At 40.9% G+C, this 27,522-nt stretch overlaps 1 protein-coding gene across 2 annotated transcripts; it reads right to left on the bottom strand.

Moving 5' to 3' along the window:
• On the bottom strand, positions 1 to 27,349 carry LOC134060050 (mucin-2-like). Of its 2 annotated transcripts, none has more exons than XM_062516620.1 (5): positions 27,214 to 27,349; positions 21,450 to 21,520; positions 19,854 to 20,564; positions 12,562 to 12,854; positions 1 to 9,918 (listed from the first exon to the last, which is right to left on the bottom strand). In XM_062516620.1, the coding sequence occupies exons 2-5, from the start codon at positions 21,481 to 21,483 to the stop codon at positions 1,948 to 1,950; spliced, it is 9,009 nt and encodes a 3,002-aa protein (XP_062372604.1). In that variant the 5' UTR covers positions 21,484 to 21,520; positions 27,214 to 27,349; the 3' UTR covers positions 1 to 1,947. The 2 variants fall into 2 exon arrangements, with proteins under 2 accessions (XP_062372604.1, XP_062372606.1); XM_062516622.1 differs by having other exon boundaries at positions 12,802 to 12,854.
• Positions 27,350 to 27,522: the final 173 nt, after the last annotated feature.

The following is a 27,522-nucleotide window of genomic DNA, read 5'->3' as shown; positions in this document are numbered from 1 at the left end:
TGACATTTAGCATTTTATTCCAGATGAAGCAAATATTAGGAAATACAGATTACATTTTAAATTCACAAGACAGTGGTTAATGGTGGTAAAAATGCAAGAATGGGCAGTGTCAGCAACAAAATGGCCTGGCACAAGTCCTGAAATACACTGACCCCATACATAAAGATAGTTTGCCCCAGTTTTTTTTCTTTCTACCTATGTAATAACAAATTGGAATGTGACTTGAGAAAGTAGCAAACATTGCATAAAGAGATAACATTCATGGTTTCTTTTCCCCTTGTGGCACACAGTTGCTACACTGTGATCAGCTTGGCATACAGTAGGTGTGTAACAAGGACTGTTTGTACTTCCTTCTGACTTGGAAACAGACACACATACCAGAGATATGTTAATTTTGCTTATTTGATATATCAGAATCAGAATCAGCTTTATTTGCCAGGTTTGCGTAAACTAACAAAGGATTTGACTCCACTTATTTGATTGATCAGTTTTAACATGGAATATCTTCTGTTCTGTACATATTGTGCACCGCACAAATAGAAACATATTAACTGAGTTTATGTTTCCATCAGCTTGTAAGATCAACACAAAGTCCAACTTAAATAACAACAAGCAAAGATCTCGCTCTTGGTATTTGATTAGAGAATAGATTTTACCAATATATTACATTAGACTTGGCATTTTGCCTCAGTCTGAACTAACTAGGATCAATCTTCTACATTTACATGTATTGTCCAACTCGCTGCGCATTGGTGAAAGAAACTTGACACAATATGTCTTTAAAAATGACTTGGCTACCGTTTCGTGGCTTCCACCGACAAAATAAATAGTTTGCCACACAGATACTGTAGAACTTGACAGTTTCAGCCAGGTGTGGCGTGGCAACATCTTACCAACTGACTTTCACTTTCAATGAAATCACATTGCAGTAAGTGAAATGACTTCTTGTGGAATGGTATGAAAGAGGTTAATCAAAAGCACAAAACGTATTGCCATTGACAACGGTCATTATACCTTGTAGTGGTAATTATATAAGAAATTTATGCAGCACTCTGAAGAGGCGTGTAGTGAATATCTGTAAAATTACTCATATCAGAAGTTGTGTCAAACCCACAATAAAGCCAGATGAGATACCAGCTCCTGAAAAAAACAGTGTTGATAACTGGTTGTGCCTAAGGCAAAACTGACTGGTTTATGTACCACTGTCTACTGTGGTCTGTGATGCATAGAACATAAAGTCATGTGTTTGTGTGTCATGTGTTTGTCATTTAAGATATTTTAGTGATATTTGGAATGGGTTAATGAAAAATGATTTCCACCTTAGGTTGTACCTTTTTGCCATCAAAGGGTACAAACTATAATGGTACAAATGTGCATCTTCGTTAGGGGCACCATTTTGTACTTCTGAGGGTAGGCCTACTGTCCCAGTGACACACCTTTGTACCTCTACACGTACAGTTATCTACATTTATGTATCTTCATTTCTGAAAGCCATCTCAGTCAAGGATGTGCTTGCAGACAAACACACATCATTACAGTTTTTCACAATTGTTAAAAACAATTTTTACACTACTGAGCATTCATTACACAATACACACTACATAAAAAAAAAGAAAAGTGCTCAGGGCAGGCTATATATCTCCTGGAGAAATATTTATTGTTTAAAATACAGTAAATGCTTCGGAAGCCCTGAACCGCAAGTGAATAACATTTTTTAGATATTATCTTGTTATGTCAAGATCATATCTCATTATTTCAAGATAATATCTCATTATTTCAAGACAATATCTCATTATTTCAAGATAATACACATACAGTATGTTAAAAGAATAAGAATAAAAAAAATATCTTCCAAAAAATGTTTTTACAATATGTAATATACAATATCTCGTAATTATGAGATAATATCTCGTTATTATCTCAGAGCTGCTTTCATATACCACAGGTTTATGTTGAGGAGCTGCTTGTTGCAGCCTGTTGGCTATTATGTTGGTTATCCTGGGGAATAATAAATGTAGACTTGGACACTGTTGGGTTCTCAAATGTTATGGGCTTGATCATAGGTTCCAGACTGATGAACACAATGGCTCGTTTTACAGATGGAGTAGGAGGAGGGCTTTCTGAGGACTCTGGTAGAGTGATAGTTTCTGGGTTTTGATCTGTAGTGTGACTGAAATCACCCTCTGTGGTAGGACTGACAGAAGATCTGTCCACAACAGCAGACAATTCGAACGTGGGAGATGCAGTGAATTGTGAGGAGGAATTAGCTGCAGTTGTGAGGTCAGGGTCTACTGTAATGTTGGCCTGGAATTCTGTAACATTCATTTGCGGTGTATTTTGAGTCCATGGCCCAGAAGAGTGGGTCGAACTGCTGATATTTGATGTTGCTTTGCTATTCTCAGTTGTCGCTGTGCTGATAGGTTGTACTAGCGGTGTTGTCGTTAAGCCAGGTGCACTGTTTTCTGTTGGCGCATTGGTTGTAAGTGTTAGTGACAGACTTAATGTTCCTGTGCTGGACAGTGATGAGCTGTTAGATGTGGACGTGGCAACGAATGGCAGGGCTGATGTTGGAACAACTGAAGCAGTCATGCCTGTTGTGGATTTTTGAGTTAAGGTGGCAGTAGCATGGGGAGGTGTTATATGTTCGGTGACTACAGTGTTCTGTGATTCGTTTATGTTCCCAGTTGAAGATGTGACTGAATCCTGGGGTGGTGAGGATGTCCCTGATGAGGAGAATACTTTAATGGGGTTTGTGATTGTGTTTGTTTGATTTTCAACGTCAGGACCACCAGTGATTGTTGTTTGCATGGAATTTTGGGATGTTGTATTGAGTTCTGATTGGCTGGTATTGTGCATTTGGATTGTGGTTTCTTGTGTAAAAGACAATCCGACATTCTGGCTTGTAGTGGATGACTCATAATGCATAGAAGAGGAGGAGGAGAAGGAGGAGGAGGATAATGTTGTTGTTGACGATGATGATGATGATGATGAGGATGAGGATGATGATGATGATGATGATGATGTGACGGGCTCAGTTGAGGTGTGGGTTGTGTTGTATGTAACTGCTGTTGAGATAGAACTAGTAGGTCTTTTTGACAGAGATATATCACTTGATTTTGGTGTTGTTCTGTTGACTGAAGCTGCATTTGTGAACGAGAATGATGCTGCTGAGTCTGTGCCTGCGGTTGATGGGACCACATTAGGAGGGGATGTGTATGCTGACATGCTGCTGGTTGTCAGGGGTTCTGTGGGCTTTGTTGTAAACACCTGTGACCCTTCAGTGGAAGATGTCGAACGTGAAAGCAAAGGGCTGGTGGTTGCTGTGGCTGTTGGTGGTGAAGAAGTGGTTGTAGTTGTTGACTGTGAAGAAGAGTCCCCTGTTTGTGGAAGTGGACTTGGTACAGAACTGACACCAGGCTTCTTGGTGACACTTGTAGACTCAAGTTCTGGGTGCTGCATGGTGCTACTGAAAGCTCCTGCTATGGACATTGATGTTGTTCCTGGCCCAACAGTGGTGGCCACCATCGAGGCAGGTGATCCATTTATAGCTCCTTGCTGAGTTTGAGAGGTTGAACCCCCATCTGTAGCTGCTGCTGCAGACCCTGTTGGTCCTGCAGGAAGTGACGTGGTGTTTATATTGATGGATTTAGCTGTGGTCACGTCTGTAGGGTCTAGCACTGTTGTTGCTGTTATTGGTGACCGAACTGATGAAACTATGGGTGTGGTCACTGTTGAAAGTTCTGGGGGAGCAGTTGTAAGTAACGGCGTGGCTGATGGTTCTTTTGAAGGATCCGAGGTTTTATTCACTGATGAAGATGTAGGTTGAGGTCTTACACTAGTGACCAACTGTTCAGTGAGAGGATTTGGTAAGAAAGGGGAGGTATTGGTAACTGAAGTGTTTTTTGAAGCTGCAGTTGAAACTTGTGTTGTTTCAGGTGTTGATTGTGTGGGGCTGTCTGAGCTGTTGTTTGCACTATTGTCTACAGTATTTGCTGATGATGTAGTCGCTGTTGTGAACTGTGTTGAAGTGATCGTGGTAGTGAGTACTCTTTGGGTTGTGGTCGACTCTGATGACTTTTGGTCAGATGTTAGAGGTACACTTGATGCAGAATCTGGAATAGTTGACCCAGTTGTAGATACATGTTGTGTTGATGTACTGCTGTCGAATATATTAGTGGAAGTTCTAGTTGCTGATTGTGTAGTTGTAGATTTTAATTGTATAGGAGTGGTCGTGGTGGTCAATATTGTTTGTGTTGTGGTTGACTGTGATAACGTTTGGTCATATGTTGGAGTTACACTTGATGCAGAGTCTGGGATGGTAAGGCCATGTGTTGGTGAGGTGATTGAGGCATCTACAGTCATTGGTGTTGCAGTAAGTTTAGTAGGCAATGACACTGCAGTGTTCTCTGATGTCATAGGTTTTAATTTGGTTGCTTCACTTGTGGTCATTAATGCTGTACTTGGCTGAGAAACTTCGTGTGATTGAATGTGTACTGCTGTTATTTTCACAGTGAGATCTGATTTAGCTGATTGGGATGACGGTTGTGAAACTGTGTTGATGGCACCAGAAAATGCCTCTGTAGATGTTTGAGCTGTACCTGATGATTGTGCTTTAGTTGGTTCTGATGTTTGCAAAAACGTAGTGGACATAGGTAATGATGATGAAACTGAAACAGAAGTAGTTTTGGGAGACAGCTCTGCTGACTGTTGTGCATTGGCTGAGCTGCTTGGCATAATTGTTGATAGTGTGGTTACAGTTTGTCTATTTATGTTCTCTTCAGTGGTGATCTGTAATGCTGTGGGGAGTGATTGAGCCGTTTGGCTCATTGCTGACGTGGTCGTCCCAGAGATGGATGACATAGATGTGGCCCAAGTCTGTTTGCTGACTTTGCTGGAATGAGCTTGGCCTGTTTCAGAAATTGCATATTTTGAAGAGGAACTCGCTGTTGTCTGTATTGGTGTCACAGCTTTGGATAGAGCTTCAGTGGTTGTCATTTGAGTTGTGTTATTTGTTGGTTGTTGTATAGGACTTGAACTTTGCTGCACTGTGTTTCCTGCAGCAGCATTTGAAATACTTGATGTAGAATGCACTGTTGGTTTTGATGTAGGCAGTGCAATGTGACTTGTAGTAGTAGCCATGGAGAATGGTTTTGTCTTGGTGGGCATTTGTGTGGCTAAACTATTTGAAGTTGTAGAGAGCGGGATTGTCATCAACTGTGACGTGGTTAGACTTTTCTCTGTTAACATTGACATACTTGGTTTTGTTGTTGCTGGTGATTTTGAAGAGACAACAGAAATTGGGTTGCTTGTTTCTTCTGAAGATGCAGCTATGTTTTCAGAAACTGATCCTGTGGTTGGCTGTGTTGAAGTAGTCGTTGTTTCAAGTGATGTGAACATGTTTATTGTGGATGATTCTGCAGGTGTTCCAGGGGTATAGTTGCCTTCTACAGTGGCATTTGAGTTAGAAGTTGATTTTGCAGATGTTGAAAGAGAGGACTTGGTTGTTTGTTGTTCTTGTGTAAGAGTGGTAAGCTGGGTTGTGGTCGATACAGTTGTAGATACTGAAGCTGGAGTGATAGGGGATACAGCAGATGTTGGTGTTATTGTTGTTGACTGCTTTGTGGGTATAAGCACAGATGTACTTGGTGAGTCCATTGCAAACTCAACTGGAGTAGTTGCTGTTAATGGGAGTGATGTTGGAGAGGATCCTGGTGGATTTGTGTTTGTGCCTTCAGAATTACCTGTTATGTGAGCAGTGCCTAGTGGTGGTGTTTGTTGAGATGGGGTGTTAGAAGTTTTTGTTTGGGTGGTAGATGTTTGTGTGGTTGAGTCCATTGGAGAATCAGAAATAGTTTTTGCAGAAACAGTTGTAGATTGGGATTTTGTAAATGAGACTGTTGATGTCAGCTGAGTCATGGATTGTTGTGGCACAGTTGTTATTACAGCTGATGCTGCATCTGTGGATGATACTGTAGTATTGTCAGTGGAGAAATCTTGGGGGTCTGCCTGGGTTAGCATTGATGTAGGTTGTTCTTGTGTGAGAGGGGTAAGCTGGGGTGTGGTTGATGCAGTTGTAGTTGCTGAAACTGGAGTGGTATGTGGCACAGCAGATGGTGATGTTGTTGATTGCTTTGTGGATGTAGGCATAGATGTACTTGGGGAATCCATTGCTGAGCCAGGTGATGTTTGAGAGAATATTGAAGAAGATACTGGTAGGTTTGTGATTTTGACTTCAGAAGAGCCTGTTGTGGGACCAGTGTCTACTGTTGTTGTTAGTTGTGATGGAGTGTTAGACGTTTTTGTGTGGGTGGTAGATGTTTGTGTGGTTGAGTCCATTGGAGAATCAGAAATAGTTTTTGAAGAAACGGTTGTAGATTGGGATTTTGTAAATGAGACTGTTGATGTCATCTGAGTCATGGATTGTTGTGGCACAGTTGTTATTACAGCTGATGCTGCATCTGTGGATGATACTATAGTATTGCCAGTGGAGGAATCCTGGGTGTCTGCCTGGGTTAGCATTGATGTAGGTTGTTCTTGTGTGAGAGGGGTAAGCTGGGGTGGGGTTGATACAGTTGTAGTTGCTGAAGCTGGAGTGGTATGTGATACAGCAGATGGTGATGTTGTTGATTGTTTTGTGGATGTAGGCATAGATGTACTTGGGGAATCCATTGCTGAGCCAGGTGATGTTTGAGAGGATACTGGTAGGTTTGTGATTGTGACTTCAGAAGAGCCTGTTATGTGAGCAGTGTCTACTGTTGTTGTTAGTTGTGATGGGGTGTTAGAAGTTTTTGTGTGGGTGGTAGATGTTTGTGTGGTTGAGTCCTTTGGAGAATCATTTGTGTGTGCAGAAGCAGACGTTGTAGATTGGGATTTTGTAAATGGGACTGTTGATGCCAGCTGAGTCATAGATTGATGTTGCACAGTGGTCATTACAGCTGATGCTGCATCTGTGGATGATACTGTAGTATTGTCAGTGGAGAAATCTTGGGGGTCTGCCTGGGTTAGCATTGATGTAGGATGTTCTTGTGTGAGAGGGGTAAGCTGGGGTGGGGTTGATACAGTTGTAGTTGCTGAAGCTGGAGTGGTATGTGGTACAGCAGATGGTGATGTTGATTGCTTTGTGGATGTAGGCATAGATGTACTTGGGGAATCCATTGCTGAGCCAGGTGATGTTTGAGAGAATATTGAAGAAGATACTGGTAGGTTTGTGATTTTGACTTCAGAAGAGCCTGTTGTGGGACCAGTGTCTACTGTTGTTGTTAGTTGTGATGGAGTGTTAGACGTTTTTGTGTGGGTGGTAGATGTTTGTGTGGTTGAGTCCATTGGAGAATCAGAAATACTTTTTGCAGAAACCGTTGTAGATTGGGATTTTGTAAATGGGACTGTTGATGTCAGCTGAGTCATGGATTGTTGTGGCACAGTTGTTATTACAGCTGATGCTGCACCTGTGGATGATATAATGGTATTGCCAGTGGAGGAATCCTGGGTGTCTGCCTGGGTTAGCATTGATGTAGGTTGTTCTTGTGTGAGAGGGGTAAGCTGGGGTGTGGTTGATACAGTTGTAGTTGCTGAAGCTGGAGTGGTATGTGATACAGCAGATAGTGATGTTGTTGATTGTTTTGTGGATGTAGGCATAGATGTACTTGGGGAATCCATTGCTGAGCCAGGGGATGTTTGAGAGGATACTGGTAGGTTTGTGATTGTGACTTCAGAAGAGCCTGTTATGTGAGCAGTGTCTACTGTTGTTGTTAGTTGTGATGGGGTGTTAGAAGTTTTTGTGTGGGTGGTAGATGTTTGTGTGGTTGAGTCCTTTGGAGAATCATTTGTGTGTGCAGAAACAGCTGTTGTAAATTGGGATTTTGAAAATGTAACTGTTGATGTCAGCTGAGTCATAGATTGATGTTGCACAGTTGTCATTACAGCTGATGCTGCATCTGTGGATGATACTATTGTATTGGCAGTGGAGGAGTCTTGGGAGTCTGCCTGGGTTAGCATTGATGTAGGATGTTCTTGTGTCAGAGGGGTAAGCTGGGGTGTGGTTGATATAGTTGTAGTTGCAGAAGCTGGAGCGATATGTGATACAGTAGATGGTGATATCACTGTTGTTGATCGCTTTGTGGATGTAAGCACAGATTCAATTGGGGAATTCTTTGTTGAGCCAGGTGAGGTTTGAGAGAATATTGAAAAGGATACTGGTGAGTTTGTGTTTGTGACTTCAGAAGAGCCTGTTATGTGAGCAGTGTCTATTGCTGTTGTTAGTTGTGATGGGGTGTTTGAAGTTTTTGTTTGGAAGGTAGATGTTTGTGTGGTTGAGTCCATGGGAGAATCATTTGTGTGTGTAGAAACAGTTGTTGTAAATTGGGATTTTGTAAATGGGACTGTTGATGTCAGCTGAGTCATGGATTGATGTGGATTGATGTGTGTTGTCATTGCATCTGATGCTGCATCTGTGGAGTGAGTGTTAAGCTGGGGTGTGGTTGATACAGTTGTAGATGCTGAAGCTGGAGTGGTATGTGATACAGCAGATGGTGACATTACTGTTGTTGGTTGCTTTGTTGATGTAAGCACAGATGTACTTGGTGAGTCCATTATAACTTCACCTGGAGTAGATGTTGTTAATGGGAGTGGTGTTGTAGTGGATTCTGGAACATTTGTGTTTCCACCTTCAGAAGAACCTGTTATGTTAGCAGTGCCTAGGGGTGTTGTTAATTGTGATGGGGTTTTGGATGATAATGTTTGGGTGGCAGGTGTTTTTGTGGTTGAGTCCATAGGAGAATCATTTGCATGTGCAGAAACAGTTGCTGTAGATCGGGCTTGTGTACGTGTATCTGTTGATGTCTGCGGAGTTGTGGATTGATATGCAGTTTTTATTGCCGCTGATGCTGCACTTGTGGATGATGTAATGACATTGTCAGTGGAGGAATCCTGGGGGGCTGCCTGGGTTAGTATTGCTGTAGGTTGTAGAGAAACCATTTGGGCTGAAGTCCGAGTATATTGAGACGATTCATGTGCTTGAGATGGTGAGGGTTGAAAATTAGATGTGTAGGCTGCAGGGGAATTTGAAGATGTTGTAATTAAGGAATCTGTAGACATCACTGGCGATTCTGTAGAGGTCACAGATATTGATTTACTTGTTTCCTCTGAGGATACAGCCATATTTGCAGCAACTGAGGCTGTGCTTGGCTGTGATGAAATAGTTGTTCCATCAGGTGGTGAGAAAGCTGTTGGTGTGAATGGTTCTTCAGATGCCCCAGAGGTATAATTGCCTGCAACAGGGGCATTTGAGTTAGAAGTTGATGTTGCAGATTTTGAAAGAGAGTTCTTAGTTGTATGTTTTTCTTGTGTCAGAGTAGTAAGCTGGGGTGCGGTTGATACAGTTGTAGATGCTGAAGCTGGAGGGACAGATGTTGGTGTTGCGGTTGTTGGTTGTGTTGTGAATGTAGTCACAGACGTACTTGTTGAGTCAGTTACAACGTCCACCGCAGTAGATGTTGTTAGTTGAGATAATGTTGGAGAGGATACTGGTATATTTGTGATTGTGCCTTCAGAAGAACCTGACATGTGAGCAGCATCTGGGGATGTTTTCAGTTGAGATGGGGTTATGGTTGTTTTTGTTTGGGTGGTAGATATGTGTGTGTTTGACTCCAGTGGAGAACCATTTGTGTGTATAGAAGCAGTTGTTTTGTATTGAGATTTTGAAAATGTCACGCCTGATGTCAGCTGTGCCATGGATTGATATGGCACGGTTGTCATTGCAGATGATGCAGCACCTGTGGAGGGTGCAATGCTGTTGTCGGTTGCTGGAATCTGGGCAGTTGTTTGGGTAAGTACAGATGTTGCAAGTGAAGCAGCTGTTTTAGTTGTTGATGTAGTTTTGGTGATAGTTGAATGGTCGGTAACTGCTGCTGCTGTGGATACCTGTGGAACAGATGTGTATGTCAATGTTAAATTGGATGACATTGGTGGTGATGTTACTGTAGATGTAGACTTTGTGATATGTATTGTTGGCGATGCTGTTGGTGGTAATTGTGAGGAAGATGGCATTTCCTCAGCAGTGTGTGAGATTGTAGTAAGCTGTAGTGAATCTATATTGCCATTAGTGGACTTGTCACTTGATGTTAAACCTAGCTGCAGTGTTGGTGTGGCCTTGTATTCAAATGCAGATGTTGACGTTGAGTTTGACCTTAGTGAAGAAAATGTACTTGTGGAGGGCAATTGTGAATTGTGAGTGTCACTTCCAAGTGTTGTGGATGACAATACCGATGGTACCGGAGTAGAAAATAGAGATGAGGGAGATGAAAAATTCATAGTGTGCCCCCCATTGTCTGATGATGTTTCAAGGCTTTGGCCTGATGAAACACTCTCTTGGGATGTGCTGAATTGAAAGTCAGATGGGGTTAGGTGTGTGGAAGTTGTTATGGGGCTGGTGGTAGATGTTGTGTCAGGTAAGGCAGGTTGTAAAGTTGTAGTTGTTGCTGGTATAGTTATTTCACCTGCTCCATCTGCAGTGGAAGCTTTTGATATGTATGATGTTGTAGTAGTAGTAGTAGTAGTAGTAGTAGCACTTGTTTGAGGAAAGTGGTGAGGTGGGTATGATGTGCTGAGAGTGTTTACTCCAGCAGTGTTGGTGGTGGAATGTGTTACTATCAGTGATGGAGAAGAGGAGTATGAAGCTGCGGTGGATCTTGTTGTTGTGATAGGAAAATCAGTTGAAAAAGCATCTGTTATGGAAGGTTTGGTACTAGCTGCTGATACTGATGACACTTGAGAGGTTGATGTCAGTTTTATGCCTGTGGATTGTGAATCTCCAGAGACTGATGTCAAGGTTTGCCTGGGTGACGTTTCCTTGTAACTAGTGGTAGGTGTTGTGTTAGATAATGGAGAATAATCAGATGTGGCTGTTACTTGAGTGTCATTGCTTAAGTATTGTGATGAAGTTGATGCATGTGTGTCTGCAGAAGATGTTGCTGTAGATGACAGTTGTGTACTAGGTGATATGGCAGGTGAACTTGTCATTGACAGTGAAGTCAATGTATCTTGGGATGTTGCATGTGCTAGTAATGATGTGGATTGAAGAGAAGATGAAGCTGTCAAAGCTGTAGTGTTAGATAATGGAGAATAATCAGATTTGGATGTTACTTGAGTCTCATTGCTTAAGTATTGGGATGAAGTTGATGCATGTGTGTCTGCAGAAGATGGTGCTGTAGATGACAGTTGTGTACTAGGTGGTATGGCAGGTGAACTTGTCATTGACAGTGAAGTCAATGTATCTTGGGATGTTTCATGTGCTAGTAATGATGTGGATTGAAGAGAAGATGAAGCTGTCAAAGCTGTAGTGTTAGATAATGGAGAATAATCAGATTGGGATGTTGCTTGAGTCTCATTGCTTAAGTCTTGTGATGAAGTTGATGCATGTGTGTCTGCAGAAGATGTTGCTGTAGATGACAGTTGTGTACTAGGTGGTATGGCAGGTGAACTTGTCATTGACAGTGAAGTCAATGTATCTTGGGATGTTTCATGTGCTAGTGATGATGTGGATTGAAGAGTAGATGCAGCTGTCAAAGCTGGAGTGTTAGATAATGGAGAATAATCAGATTTGGATGTTACTTGAGTCTCATTGCTGAAGTATTGTGATGAAGTTGATGCATGTGTGTCTGCAGATGATGTTGCTGTAGATGACAGCTGTGTACTAGGTGGTATGGCAGGTGAACTTGTCATTGACAGTGAAGTCAATGTATCTTGGGATTTTTTATGTGCTAGTGATGATGTGGATTGAAGAGTAGATGCAGCTGTCAAAGCTGGAGTGTTAGATAATGGAGAATAATCAGATTTGGATGTTACTTGAGTCTCATTGCTTAAGTATTGTGATGAAGTTGATGCATGTGTGTCTGCAGAAGATGTTGCTGTAGATGACAGTTGTGTACTAGGTGGTATGGCAGGTGAACTTGTCAATGTATTTTGGGATGTTTCATGTACTAGTGATGATGTGGATTGAAGAGTAGATGCAGATGTCAAAGCTGGAGTGTTTGATATTGATGGTGAGGTCACTGTTACAGACTTTGTAGTAGGTATTGTTGTTGCTGTTGTTGCTGATAATGGTAGGGAAGACTTTGAGACTGTGGTTATACTGGGCTCTGGTGTGGTGGATTGACTTGCTTCATAGCTTAAAAGTATATTTGCTGATACAGGTGTTGTAATTGTATGGTCAGTTGTGTGCTCTGAATCAAGTATTGCAGAATTGACAGAAGATGCATATCTTATTGAAGTTAACATGTCAAATCTGGATGATGTTATTGGGTCTGGCATTTGGGGTGTCACTTCATTTGAGATTGGGTTGCCTGGTGAAGCATCAGACTGTGCAGGTGTAGTAGATGAAACTAAGACTGTTGTAGCAAGGAGGGGAGATGATGCTTGTGGTTGGCGTGTTGATGGGATTGGTGTCATATCAGATGTTGAAAGAGTGGAGGCTCTTAAAGCTGACCAGGTAGTCATTGAAACTGAGGATGAGGGAGTTGGATCACTCTCAGATAAATCTGTAGGGGTAGCTGTAGAAGTAATCACCTGGGCTGAGGCTGGGACTGAGCCTTCTACTGCAACTTGGGTTGGCAAGTTTGTCACAGTAATTGTTGTTCCAGGGACAACTGGTGATTGATTTTCGGTCAACACTGTGATTATGGATTTGGTGGTTGTGTGCAAGCTGATAGTTGGCGTTGAAGATGATGGAATTTGAGTTGCTGACACTGATGCTGATGCAGTGGATGGAGGTGTGTTGCTAGCAGAAGTATATGTTGAAGGGTGTACCTTAGTGGTTGTGGTCAGCATCTCCACACTTGCAGATTCTGAAGGAGCGGAAGCTGCAACAACATGAACAAGAGCAGGATTATGTAAAAAAAAGAGTCATGTTGTGAGTGTACAGTATAAAGTTAAAGTGTAACTCTGGTAAAAATGGAAAGTCAGTTTCACACAAACGGTGTTGAGATTTTGAGGTTAAAGAGAAACTATGCAGGATTGGCGATTTCATCTCCGGTTTCAGTTTCGCTTTTTCGTTTTGGCTTGTTTTAGGTGCTGTGTCCACCAAACGCGTTTTTTACAGCCAGAGCGCCCTCAACCTCCTTCTCTCGGCGCTTCGAAGTGTTTATTGTTGCTAAGTTACCAAATCCAGAGACGGTTTATAACGAGAAGTGCCATTGACGAGCCCGGCGCTATTCTAAAAGTTGAACAGATTTCAACTTTGAGCGCTCTGAGCGCTGCGACAAAAAACGGTCGGCGCCGACGTTTTTTTCCGCCAAGGGAGCGCTGAGCGCTGTGAGCGCTGAGCTACATAGACTTTACATTGAAAATTGTCGCCGTCGGCGCAAAAAACGCGTTTGGTGGACACAGCACCTTATACTTGCATATTTCTCTGCAGAGCTTCCCCTACAGCTTTAGCGTGTGTATTTATATAGGCTATATATATATATTTATAAATTGCAAGCGTGGTTCTTCTCGTTCCTTACGCGTCTCAGACTTCCAGATGTAAAAAAGGAGCGATCGCTTCCTAGACAAACTGCAAGGCTGCAATAGCGGATAGGGCAGGGGTCGGCAACCCAAAATGTTCAAAGAGCCACTTTGGACCAAAAAAACAAAAAACAAATCTGTCTGGAGCCGCAAAAAATGAAAAGCCTTATGTAAGCCTTATATGAAGGCAACACAGGCTGTACGTGTATATTATCTATATTAGCCTACTATCAAAATGACTAAGTAGGCTACAACGAGTCTAGAAAAGAAAAGAAAATCACACATTGTCTGCCCAGCTTTAGTCAGTTTTTAATGAATGTGAGATGACTCCTCTGCCAATATCTTTAGCATTTTACATTAGCCATGAAATGGACTGAGGTGGATAACTATTGTGACTCAGCTGAAACTCAACGGTTCAGCTGAGTGTTGTGAGCATTACTGCACTTTAACCATGAGAATGAATACAATGTAATATGCCACCAGTAGGCTACGGTGTTCATTTTAGGACATCCTCAGACTCAGGTGTCAGACTCAGAAAAACCTCTGTCATCCTCAGACAAAACTGTGTCAGCGTCAGAAAAACCTCTCTCATCGTCAGACAAAACTTTCTCAGCGTCGGAAAAAACTTTGTCATTCTCAGACAAAACCGTGTCAGAAAAACCTCTCTCATCGTCAGACAAAACTTTCTCAGCGTCGGAAAAAACTTTGTCATTCTCAGACAAAACCGTGTCAGAAAAACCTCTCTCATCGTCAGACAAAACTTTCTCAGCGTCGGAAAAAACTTTGTCATTCTCAGACAAAACCGTGTCAGAAAAACCTCTCTCATCCTCAGACAAAACTTTCTCAGCGTCAGAAAAAACTCTCTCATCCTCAGACAAAACTGACAAAACATACAAACATAATTGAGATTATAGTATTTCTGTCTAAAATCATGCATGATAGGCCTACCAATGAATCATTCCATAGGGCACGGAATGAATAATTTAATTAGTCTGTGAACCGAGCTAACTCTAGCTAGCGGACGCTAGCTTAAAAAGCAATGGAAGTGAATGGCAGTAACCATGACAATATAGCTATGCGCTGGTCACTAATAGTTGAAAGACTCCGCTTAAACTGTATACCGTTGCAAGTTCACTTGAGTATAAACTACCCACTTTACCTAATGTCACTAATGTTATTCAGGTAGTTGTCATTTCAAAGAATGACACAGCTCCGTTTAAAATGTTACCTTAGATAGGCGGCTAGCTAGCTAGCCAGCAACCAGACAGTAACCATAGACCATAACCAACAGCAGCATGGTCTGATATTAAGTTATTTTCTTAACAAATCCATACACTAAAAAATACACTATTAGGCTTGAAATGATCGGGAAAACTTACAGATTATGACAAAATATTCCAAAATACCGTCAACAAATCCAGAAAGCCATAATGACCAATTTATTGATAACATTCCACAAGTATCCCATTGATATTAATGCAGCGAGGGCGTACTCCCCTTGAGGGGCTAGCTGTCTGGTTGCTGGCTAGCTAGCTAGCCGCCTAGCTAGGTAACATTTTAAACGGAGCTGTGTCATTTCTTTGAAATGACATCTACCTGAATAAGATTAGTGACATTAGTTTAAGTGGGTAGTTTATACTCAAGCGAACTTGCAACGGTATACAGTTTAAGCGGAGTCTTTCAACTGTTAGTGACCTGGCAGCGCATAGCTATTTGTCATGGTTACTGCCATTCACTTCCATTGCTTTTTAAGCTAGCGTCCGCTAGCTAGTTAGCTCGGTTCACAGACTAATTAAATTATTCATTCCGTGCCCTATGGAATGATTCATTGGTAGGCCTATCATGCATGATTTTAGACAGAAATACTGTAATCTCAATTATGTTTGTATGTTTTGTCAGTTTTGTCTGAGGATGAGAGAGTTTTTTCTGACGCTGAGAAAGTTTTGTCTGAGGATGAGAGAGGTTTTTCTGACACTGTTTTGTCTGAGAATGACAAAGTTTTTTCCGACGCTGAGAAAGTTTTGTCTGACGATGAGAGAGGTTTTTCTGACACGGTTTTGTCTGAGAATGACAAAGTTTTTCCGACGCTGAGAAAGTTTTGTCTGACGATGAGAGAGGTTTTTCTGACACGGTTTTGTCTGAGAATGACAGAGGTTTTTTTGACGCTGAGAAAGTTTTGTCTGAGGATGAGAGAGGTTTTTCTGACACGGTTGTCTGAGGATGACAGAGGTTTTTTTGACGCTGAGAAAGTTTTGTCTGAGGATGAGGGAGGTTTTTCTGACAGGTTTTTCTGACGCAATTTTGTCTGAGGATGAGAGAGGTTTTTCTGACGCTGAGGCAGTTTTGTCTGAAGATGACGGTAGTTTTCCTGAGTCTGACACCTGAGTCTGAGGATGACAAGGTTTTTTCTGACGCTGACACAGTTTTGCCTGAAGATGACAGAGGTTTTTCTGACGCTGAGGCAGTTTTGTCTGAGGATGACGGATGTTTTTCTGAGTCTGACAACTGAGTCTGAGGATGTCCTAAAATGTACACCGTACACCAGCTTCAAATTCAGTTTTCATAGTGCATGGGGCAATGGTAGCGTAGTGGCTAAGGAACTGTGTTAGCGTGCAGTAGCTTGAAAAGATGTGGATTCAATACCTGGCCTCCACCATTGTGATCCTTGAGTAAGGCACTTAACCTCAAGTTGCTCGGGGGACCTTTGTCATATAACTGACGTACATGGCTCTTTAGAGTGCTGCAGAAAGTTCCATTCACATGAATGGGCCTTCCCAACATGCGGAGGTCTGTTACTGTAAATCTATATGATTATGACTGCAAGGTATATAATGACCACTGTCAATGGCAACAGGTTTTGTGCTTTTGATTCATGTCATTTCATATCATTCCGCAAGAAGTTTGTTCGCTTATTGTGATGGAATTTCATTGAAAGTTGAAGTTAGCGGACAATACCTTATCCCTAACATATGTAAGTTGCTTGGGATGAGAGCGTTCGCTAAATGAATAGGTATGGCCAGGTGCAGGAGACATATACTGTCTTTCCATGATGCACTATATGCTGTGGTTCGGCACAGATCATCCAACAAAAAGTAAAGAAAATCGTTCACCGCATAGCGATTACATAGCCTAAAGGCACCCTAGGTAGATTACTGTACATTCCCACACATACATTCACCATTCAACATCTCAGCACTGTGTCAACCCTCACATTCACCGGCATCAAGTAAGTGACAGGCATCAGCTGAAGTGTTACCTTTGACAATAGCAATAGCCTCAAGCAATGATCCTGTTAAAGTAAATGACACTGCTCTAGTGCTCTTGTTGTTGAAAGGTACATTTGATGTTACCTTCGACTACAGCAATAGCCCCAAGCAATGATCCTCTTAAAATAACTGACACTGCCCTTATTGTCAAAAAGCTACATTCAGCATGTAAGATGCATCAAGATAGTAATCATCAGGCTTGTGCTGAGTAACAGTTCCAATAAAGACATTCACAGTATATTTAAAACACAAGATTATTACTGACTGTATTCCTGAGGAGAGTATGGCAAATTATTTTGTCTGTACTTTAAGATTTGAAGAATGAATAGTACAATCTCAGGTTGGCATGTCTGTCTGACTGCAGAAATAAGTGTTGAAGGGTTGCTGACATGAACTAAGAGAGCTGGTTGTCTCCAACTCAGGCATCACAATGCATATATCCTAAGGCCACATTCATTCTGATTTTCATTTGAAATCCAGCATTTTAGAGCTCCTGAAACAAACATCTGAAATGATGACATATAAATGAAAGGCCTGTGTCGCTATAGTGGCAGGTTTGTCTGTCCTTCACATGACCATAAGCCATCGAAATGAATTACCGTAATTTCCCTACTATTAGCCGCGGCTTATACATTGATTTTGCAAATTTTCTTCAGCTATGAGGTTAATACACAGGGACAGTTAATATGGTATTAATATGGTTTTGTTTCTATTAACTTGCATAAAACACTGCCCTGCGGCTTAAACACAATGCGGCTTATATGCAGGAAATTACTGTAGCGGAGGAGAAAGTTAGCTATAAAGATATAGCCACTGATACCATGGTAGATGTCATGGTAGACGCTACAGATGCTTCAGACTCCTGAAAACATACTGTAACTGATCTGAACTATTTATGCTATTTTATTAGCTATTTATGCAATTTTATTAGCTATTATGCTATATGTAGTTTTTCTTTATTGTCTCCCTTTTTTGGCTTGAGCTCTGTCAACAATTACCACCAACATTTTTGAGTGGAATTAGAGTACATCTATCTATATTTTATTGTGGCTGCTTTGTGCCTGCATACGAAGATTACATAATCTTACATCTTTTCCTGGTGTTGAAACAATGGATGTTATCAGTACATCTCCATGTCATTTCCACAAAACCCTGTGCATCAGATACTGCAGCAGCGCTCTGACTTTGTGGTGACTGTTAAGTGTTGCATCATGGCTTCCGTCAACATCTATTTGAAAATGTATTGTTCCGTGGATGTCATTGTCATTTGTCTTTGTTGTGAAAGCCAAAGTAATGACAGTGTTTTGCCAATACAAAAGCAGATGGTATTTGAAGATATTAAGGCACTTTTGTGACTGTGTGAGGACTTGTACAGCCTGTGGTTGTAAATAACTTCTCAATAGAGTATTGTGCCTCAAGGCCAGAGTTTTGTAGAGGTTTGTAAAAACATGTTTTTGAATCAGTCTTTGAATCAGTGCGTGCAATCTATGCGATTGAGTGTTTTTCTGAGGACAAGTGACAGTGTGATGTCAGTGCCTGACAGTGAAGTGAGATATTTCTGGAGGAGAGGGTGGGGACTGGACACGTTTTTTGATCTCAGGAAGTGAATTGATGACATATTGAATGGAATTAATCACACAATCAGGGCTGAGTAGTGCTCTGTATGTAAGAGTTAGAAATGTAAAGGCGTGAGGTGTAAAAGTCCGGCTTAAGAAAATACCTACCATGTATTGGTTGTACCTAGCAGATCTATCTGACTTGGTTGTGCTACTTAGAATCAGCAAATTAAGTTGATGGTTGGAATGAATATGTGGCAGGACTTTCTGAAGCCGGACTTTTACATGTGTAAAAGTAATCCTGTAGGTTAGGGGTAGATGTTAGGCTGGGTGAACCCTGCCTGAACTTCTGGGAAATTTGAATTTTCCTGGCACGCTATTGGCCGGTGACGCGCCGAAACCGAAACTTAGGCGACGCGAAGTGCAGGAGAAACAAAGCGCAGCCTCGCCAGACTAATGTTCAATCTTAAAAGATTGAGCTTAGTACAGGTATGGTGAAAACCAGACTAGGTAGATGTTGAAGAGTAACACTTGATTAAGTAAGGAGTCTGGCAGTAGTGGACTGTATCAAATCACATCAGTGGAGGCACGCTGAGTTTGTATTTCACTTCCCTTAAATCATTATTTCGTAATCAAATTCATATAGAACACCCTGGATTAAATGTGGTACATGTTGTTCATGATTAATTCATGTTAGATTTTGCTACCCACCCTGCTTATCCAAACCTCTACCCCAGGAGGGCAATCTGGTAATGCCTCATCCTAGTTTGATAACAAAGAGAGCCTTGTCAAGGACATTCACCTATCCTGAACTGTATGATTCCTGAATCTACCCCCCTCCACACCTAAATCCAGTCCCTGTAACAATGGCCTGTTCACAGTCTGATTTTTTTTTTTTTTTTTAAAGTTGACCCTCTTAGGAACTGTTACCAAGCCAGCCAGTTCTGTGCCTGTTTGTGCTGTAATGGGAGCACGGCCTGTATAAATGACCTAATAGGTCTAATGTGTCTGTTTACTTTGAATGCCAACATTTCTAAAAAAAAAAAAAAAAAAAAAAATTTCCGCATTGGCTTCTAAATAACTGGCTCCTACCTCTGAGAAATTGAGTCTGCTGATGTGTGGAATGCGGACACAGCTGACATTTCTATCAGCAGACTGTGAGAAATGCTGGCTGGGTGAGCCTATCTGTGACACAATCTGGTTCAGCAGGTTGCGATACAAAAAAAGTGAAATCAAAATAATGGATATTAAACCATCTTCAGTCGAAGTAGATTAATATATGCCTTGTTGTTATGTTGCTATTACCATTTGTTGTTGTTGAGTTGAAATGTTCCTGTGGCACAGGCTTAACTATACTTTTCTTTTTGTTTTTAAGTATCATTTCCAAGGAAACAAGAGTATTTCACTTGCCATGATTGTGAATAGAACAGGACAACAAGAATTTAAATAAGTAGGATTCTTTCATCTTATTTAGATTTCACTTTTTTGTCAGGTTGTAGCTATGTGATGATGTGCTGTTATAATGTCCTCTTACCTGAGGTAAGGTGTGTTGTCGGGCTTGATTCGGGCACTAATTTGTCGTTTATGAGTGTAGGAGAGTTTGTAGATTCAATTTCTGTGGTCAGAGTTTCGCTGTTGGATGTCTGTTGAGTGGTAATGCTGCTGGAGGAACTTAAGCTAATGTCTATTGTGGAAGTGGAGGACGTAGTAGATTGAGGCCAGGGTGTATTTGTGTGTTCAGGTTGATTTGAAGCTGGTCCATTAGCTTTGACAGTAGTTGAGAAGTAACCTGGAGTCTCTGAGCTTTGGATTACATTTTCTGTCTCTGCGGTCACTGTCAATTCTTTGTTCTCTGTCCCTGCAGAAGGAAGGAATGTGCTCGTCACAGGCACGTGTTCTTCTGTCACAGTCGCGGTGGCTGTCAACACACGCTGGGTGGAGCCTTCTGGCGCCGCCGGTGATGACGATGACGATGTCTTCGTAGTTGTTACGTCGGTTGTGATATTTGAGCTATTTCCGTCAGGCAATGACAAGGCTGTTCTGGGCTCTGTAGTCGGACGGTCGACTGTGCTGGGCATCTGGGATGTCAGTTTGGGTGCTGTGGAAAAAGTGGAAGGTGCAGGACTGTTGGTAGATGACAGTTGGGTGGTTGCAGCCTCTGAATCATTATTACGGTCAATGAACGGCTGCAGCACAGTTGTTATCAACGACTGCAAGTCGACTGCATGTGTGGTGTGCAGGACAGCTACAAGAAAAGTCAAAAGGTTTATGGTTAGTTGTTTCTGTATAAATTACTCACAAATCAAATGTTGTCAGAGAGTAACATTAAAATGGGGTCATTCTGTGTCAAATCAGCTAAGCTTATTGCTGCGCCAAAAGCCAATGCTGAAACAAGGCCCATAAAATATGTCTGTACAATGTCATCAGACATTTCCCTTATAGCCTGAAAACATGCTGTTGCGGAGACCATGTTTAGGCATATAGGCATACAAATATTATTCACAGCCAGCCTAAACTTCATACAACGGAAGACAAACATAGGTTCTTTCTTATTGTATGGTTAGTGTTCAAAATGCCAGTGTTGTATCAAAGATATATAAATCTAAAGGTCTAGCTACTCCCACATACCATTTTAGTCCTGTGAGAAGGGCCATAAAATGCAATCGCACCTTGTTTTATCTTTAATATTTTCATGTTCATATATAGTGGAGACTTTAAATATTACCCCATAATTAATAAAGTAGTGTATTAGCAGGCAAAATACTAATTGGTACCATGTAAGTGCAAAAAAAACACCTTTATTGTCCTCATTATTATTAATTTAGCACCTTTCTATTTCAATAACTTATTTTCTATTTCAGCTGAAATATGCTCTCACATATGAAATATTATCTTGAAAAAAGGAATAGGTTTCATTGTAGAAGTCTGCCTCTGCTGGCCTGCCATTTACTGACAGATGTTTTTAGAACAACATAGTAACGAAACAACATAGCAACCATGAGGATCTCTTGACTCCTCCGTCCAGTGCAAGAGAGGGGAGAGGTTACTGTCAGCCAAGTCAAGTGTTGGTTGAGGGACAATTCAGGTAAACACAGACAACAGTGGCACTGTGACGTTGCTGGCAACTTACCCAAAAGGCCCTGAAGAAAAAAGAGAAGTTGCATGGTTGCTGCTCGTCACACCGTGTCTCACAGTGATGATCTGATGGCAAGAAAAAGATGTTAACTTTTGATACTATCATGATGCCGGTATCATGACGTGTCTTCACATATGTCCCATCTGTAGTACATCTGTAGCATTAAGAGTTGCAGGCACATGCCACTTTACACAGCTTAGCACATACAGTAGAGCATACAGAGTACGTGATAGATGTTTTATGACATATAATAGTAAGAATTTTGGATCTGTTCCCAGTTGGGAGTGGCAAATGCAGACAATTTCACACATAGTAGACAAGCAGGTTTCTGGATTAGCCCGCTTTTTTTCCTCTTTCTTTCTTATGACCAGAACTCCTTTGCCTATTACACAACATTATATTGTCAAATGTAGGTTATTACACAGGTAGTAAAAAGTGAAGGAGTGTAATGATCATTGCATGTATGGCACAATGGCAGTTAACCTGGTTTGCCGTTGTCACCACACAACTCACTGGGGCAATCTTAACAACAGGACAGTAGACTACGCAGAAAATGGTTCTCTGGCTCAAAGGGCTCGTGATCCTGTGGAACCATCATCTACTAAAGAACCATTTCGAGTAGTGTAGTCCCACATGTTTGTCACATGGTTTATAAGGTAAATCTTAATTCCATTTCGGATATGGCTTTGCTTTAGCCAGTGAATGCTAACCCACATCTAGGCCTACAGTATATATCTCTGTGTTATTAGCACCCACAATTGCTACAATTGTTTATTTTTGGAAACATTTAAGACTAGTAATTTATCAAAATTGTGTAAACAAGATGTGATTACGTCATAGTTTATAGCATAACAATAATAGTTGAACAACACTACTACTGTTATGCCATAAGCATTCATATTACTTATTTTCTATTTTTATATTACTTCTATAACAACAGCAATAGAATAGAAAAGATGTTTCAGCGCAATTCAAATTAGCAATTAACAAGATGAATAACTAGATCAATCTTTCATCTTTCTTCGCTAACTATTCGCTATTCATCAGAGCAATCATCTAAAGACCTTTAAATAATCATGAGGTATAATTGTTTTGATTGTCTTTGGCCCATACACCTTGCTCTCACACAATAATAGCAGGTGGAGTCAAAAACATTGTTCTCAAACAATGGAATGTTATCAACAGTGATGCATCTCTAGATAGCATTAGCTCCACGCCTCCACATTCAGAATAGAAAATAGAATAGAACATATACTTTTTTGATCCTGTGAGGGAAATTCATTTCTCTGCATTTAACCCAATTTAACCGAATTAGTGAACACACACAGCACACACACAGTGAGGTGAATCACACACTAACCCAGAGCAGTGAGCTGCCTGCCCAACCAGCGGCGCTCGGTGAGCAGTGAGGGGTTAGGTGCCTTGCTCAAGGGCACTTCAGCAGTGGTGGACTGGTCGGGGATCGAACCAGCAACCCTCCGGTTGCAAGCCCGAAGCCCTAACCAGTACACCACGGCTGCCCACAACAGATCAGTCTGACCACAATCAAATGTTCCCACAGACTGCAAGACAGACTGGTTCATTTAGAAACTAAAAACATTGAACACTGCCTCCTGGCTGCCCAATCAACCCAAAGGCTTTTTTTTTTGGTTTGCTGTGACCACTGTACACAATGTTCAAACTCATCAGACATTAAGAATGTTATATACACTATATTGCCAAAAGTATTGAGTCACTTGCCTTGACTCGCATATGAACTTAAGTGACATCCCACTCTCTAGGGTTTATGATGAGGTTGGTCCACCCTGTGCAGCTTTAACAGCTTCAACTCTGAAGGCTTTCCATAAGGTTTAAGAGTGTGTTTATGGGATTTTTTTTTAACATTCTTTCAGGAGCGTATTTGTACGGTCACACACTGATGTTGGTAGAGGAGACTCCGCTCTCATTCATCCCGAAGGTGTTCTATTGCTTTGAGGTCAGGATTCTGTGCAGGCCAGTCAAGTTCATCCACACCAAACTCCGTCATCCTTGTCTTGGTGGACCTTATTTTCTGGGGCAGAGTCATGTTGGAACAGGAAGTGGCCAGAGAGCCAGTGTCCTCATCCAACATCAGTGTGTGACCTCACAAATTCGCCTCTGGAAGAATGGTTGAAAATTCCCATGAACACACTCCTAAACCTTATGAAAAGCCCTCCCAAGAGTTGAAGCTGTTATAGCTGTAAAGAGTGGACTGATATCATATTAAACCCTTTGGATTAAGAATGGGTTGTCACTTAAGTTTATATGTGAGTCAAGGCAAGTGACCCAATACTTTTGGCAATCATTTTGGAGATAGGGGAGTGTGACCTGTGGATGATAAAATAAAATGAAAATATATTTCAATCAAGTATACTATACTTGAATGGCTGAGCTTTTGCTGCAATTTAGTTAGTTAACATTACTTAACCTGTTAGTTAAACTTTAGTTTTAAAAAGCATGCAGACCTATTGCCTTTAAATTACAGAGCAAGTTGTGAACAAATGCTTACCGTACTTAGTATAGTGCAATGACACTACTTATTATTCTTGTTTCACTGAACTCGGTCATTATAGTATGTTTATTAGTATACAGTAGTGTGTTTATTAGCCACAACACATGTATTGAAGTTGTGCTAACTAATTTTACATTTCACACAATGTGTTTCCAGGATGCCACAGCCCCAGCCCAAGTAATTGTAAATGTATTACATATTATTAACCCTTACTGAAATTCAATCTTGAATTACAATAAACAAAGTGACAGTGACACTAAAGGTTATGTTGTATAATTTATGGTGATGCTGCATCACACCATCAAGTGGATGACTACCCAAAACACACTAACGCTGTGGGTAGAACAACACATTACATACAGTAGTGTGCTATACTCCACTCTCAAGGTGCTTCACAGTGAAGGGGGACTACGCGCAGCCAATATGCTGGGTGATGCACAGCAGCCATTATGCGCCAGAAGGTTTGTCTCGTCCAAGGCAATGATTGGGCCAATTACTTTGGAGGATGAGGGAGTCCCCTAATCCTTAAAGTGCCCATATTATGACTATTTTTCCAGGAGTTAAAATGTGTCTATGAGTTCCAGAAAACATGTTCCTGCAGTTGTTTGCTGGAAATAGCTTGTAGGAAAACATTATTACCGACTTATAATATGGGCACTTTAATAACCACAGTGAGTCAAGACTTCGGCTCTATGTTAACTTTAAAGGATTGCAGCACCTGCAGTTAACTTTCCAAGGAGGTCTCGCATCCAAGTCGGCTACTACACAAGCTCACGCCTACTTGTAGTCTTAATAATTTGGCAGACACTAAGGGTATCGGCTATGTTATCTTGTATATCTGTCGGATATGGATGCTGGCTACAGATTAGCATCTGTCTGCAATTCTGTCAGAACTTGTTTTACGGCCCCGGCAGTGGCGCAACTGGCTGGGGCACCTGCACCGTACGCTGGCGACCCGGGTTCGATTCCCGCCCCGTGGTCCTTTCCAGATCCCACCCCGACTCTCTCCCACTCACTTCCTGTCATTCTCTCTACTGTCCTGTCCAAATAAAGGAATAAAAAGCCCAAAAAATAATCTTCAAAAAAAAAAAAAAAGAACTTGTTTTACTCACAGGATCAGTGTGTTTTGGATAGTCATCTACTTGATGGTGTGAATCAACATAAAATGTGCATACATTTCACAACAACAGTGTATATAGCCTTTGGTGTCACTGTCTCTTTGTTATATATTGAATTTTAAGGTTGAATTTCAGTAGGAAAAAATGTGCGATCCCTTTAAATATGTAGGCCGGGGCTGCAGTATTCGGGAAATGCATTGTGGGAAACGTTGTGTTAGCTTACTGAACTGTAACAGTAGTTGTTACAACTTCAAAGCATAGAGTATACTTGTCTTGTACTACTTGTAATGACCAAGTTATGTGAAATTGGAATTCTAAGTAGTATAAGTGTACGGTAGCACTTTACTTGACGGGTTCGTTCATAACACATTCATAACAGCTGTCATGAACTGCACATGAAGCATTCATGACTGTTTCATGAAACATGACTCAACATTCATACCAACCCTTTCATGAATGTGGAAGACAAAACGTTAAAAACTTGTCAAAATAAAAGTCCAACAATCGCGAAGTAGCATTGCTGTCTTTTTTGTTTTAGCCAACCTGCTCACATCTTAGTCAAGGGGAAAGTCCAGTGTCCAGGAGAATTATTTGTTTTTTGTTTGTTTGTTTGTGTATTTTATGATAATATAACCTCTGAAGAATGCATAATTGTCTACACCAATGACTGTATATATAGATATATAAAACATGAATGTCCAACCATTCAGAGGTCCACAGATGGTCTGCAGATGGTCTGGTTCTCAGTATGATGAATACTTCACAACTCGTATAGTAAAGTGACATTTGAAGTAGACTTCATAAAATATGCATGAGATGTTTACAAACGCTGGACAGGATTCATAATACCCTGTATATGGATTAATAGATTGTTGGACTTTTATTTTGACACATTTTCGTCGTTTTGTCTTCCACATTCATGAAAGTGTTGGTATGAATGTTGAGTCATGTTTCATGAATCAGTCATGAATGCTTCATGACAGCTGTTATGAATGTGTTATGAATGAACCCGTCAAGTAAAGTGTTACCAAGTGCACTATACTAGCATTTGTTTGCACAACTGGCAATTTCTATTCCAGAGTAGCCTGTCAGCAAGGTCAACAGGGAAAGTGAGGATAACAAGCTAACTTTACATTGTAACACAAACTTCAGCAATTCAGGTAGTTTACTTGATTGTTTACTTTTCTACCTCAAAAGTAAGTTGCACTCTTTTTACCCAAGCGATCTCAACAAAAGACTTTTAAGGTATAACTACATTGTGTTGCTTTCGGTCTCTTCTATACGGTCTCTGACTTCTTGAATGGTTGATTGTATGACCTTATGTTGTGATTGTGTAATTGTATGTGCCTTAGCAACATATCATATCTCACCACAGCTAACATGTCATGAAAACCCATGAGACAGTACAGTATATGAAAAAATATCTGATGGAAATGTCTGTTTAATGCTGAATGTTAATATATGAAAAATCAAACGATAATAATAATAAATAAAAATCATGAGACAAAACTTTCAAAGGTGGAAAAAGTGAGTGAGTGACTCTTCAACTCAAAGGAGTGCATGATTAAAAAAAAAAAAAAAAACTTTGCCTTAGTGATACAATACCTACATGATTTGTACAGGTTGATTGTGGTATAACATACACTTATATAAAGCAACAGGGAATCACAATGCTCTTGAAGTATGAACATTATCTACAAAGATTTAACTCTCCCGATTCTTCGTTTGGGATGGGAGGTCTGAGACAGAAGTAATTTATTCTATAAAAAAAGTAGACAATTGGTGAACTCTCTCAGTGCCATTGATCAGCATGGAATAGCATTGGCTACTCATAGTTTTCTGCTTCAGCTATATAACCCGCTCAAATGAAGATTAGTTGACTTTACATTCATACTTAAGTTTAGTCATGCACAGTATAGCAGTAGGTAATACTTCCAAGTCAAAGTTATTTTGCCAATCAGTTCCATAAACACATTTTAAGCCTATTAAGTCTCGTTATTACACCCAAGTGTACTGTATGCCGTTTGTGACGGAGAGTCAAGATCAGATACTCTTAAGGAACTCTTTGTGGGTGGCAAAGGTCAGTCACACATTCTTCTTCTTTACGTACCTTCTGGAATGATCCATGGCGACAACAGACACACGACTGATATGATCAAAATGTCTCAAAAGGTCCTTCACCTCATACATATCAAACATTCCCATTACCCGCTAAAGATGTCCAGAGATCACAAGGTTATTTCCTGCTTTGTCATAAAGGCTGTGACTACACTGTGAATGTGGTTTGACAACCGATGGAAAGATAAACCTGCTTGGCAACCTTAGTTCCTCATCGTTTGCTTGCCATGCTAATTGTGTTGTTTGAATGTGCTTTCAAACTATATAATTGAGACTCTTTCAAAACTTAGATTCTGGTCTG

Source organism: Sardina pilchardus, chromosome 16, assembly GCF_963854185.1.
Source record: "Sardina pilchardus chromosome 16, fSarPil1.1, whole genome shotgun sequence".
Lineage (NCBI taxonomy): Eukaryota > Metazoa > Chordata > Actinopteri > Clupeiformes > Clupeidae > Sardina > Sardina pilchardus.
The sequence above is the reverse complement of the archived record's forward strand: the minus strand, read 5'-3'. Positions and strand labels throughout refer to the sequence as shown.

Excerpts from the sequence above, each read along its gene's own strand:
- LOC134060050 (XM_062516620.1), bottom strand. The coding sequence starts at position 21,483 with ATGCAACTTCTCTTTTTTCTTCAGGGCCTTTTGG. Across the intron at positions 20,565-21,449 it reads TTTTCTTCAGGGCCTTTTGG|CTGTCCTGCACACCACACAT; the intron begins GTAAGTTGCCAG and ends CTTTTCTTGTAG. Across the intron at positions 12,855-19,853 it reads GACAACACACCTTACCTCAG|CTTCCGCTCCTTCAGAATCT; the intron begins GTAAGAGGACAT and ends ATGTTGTTGCAG.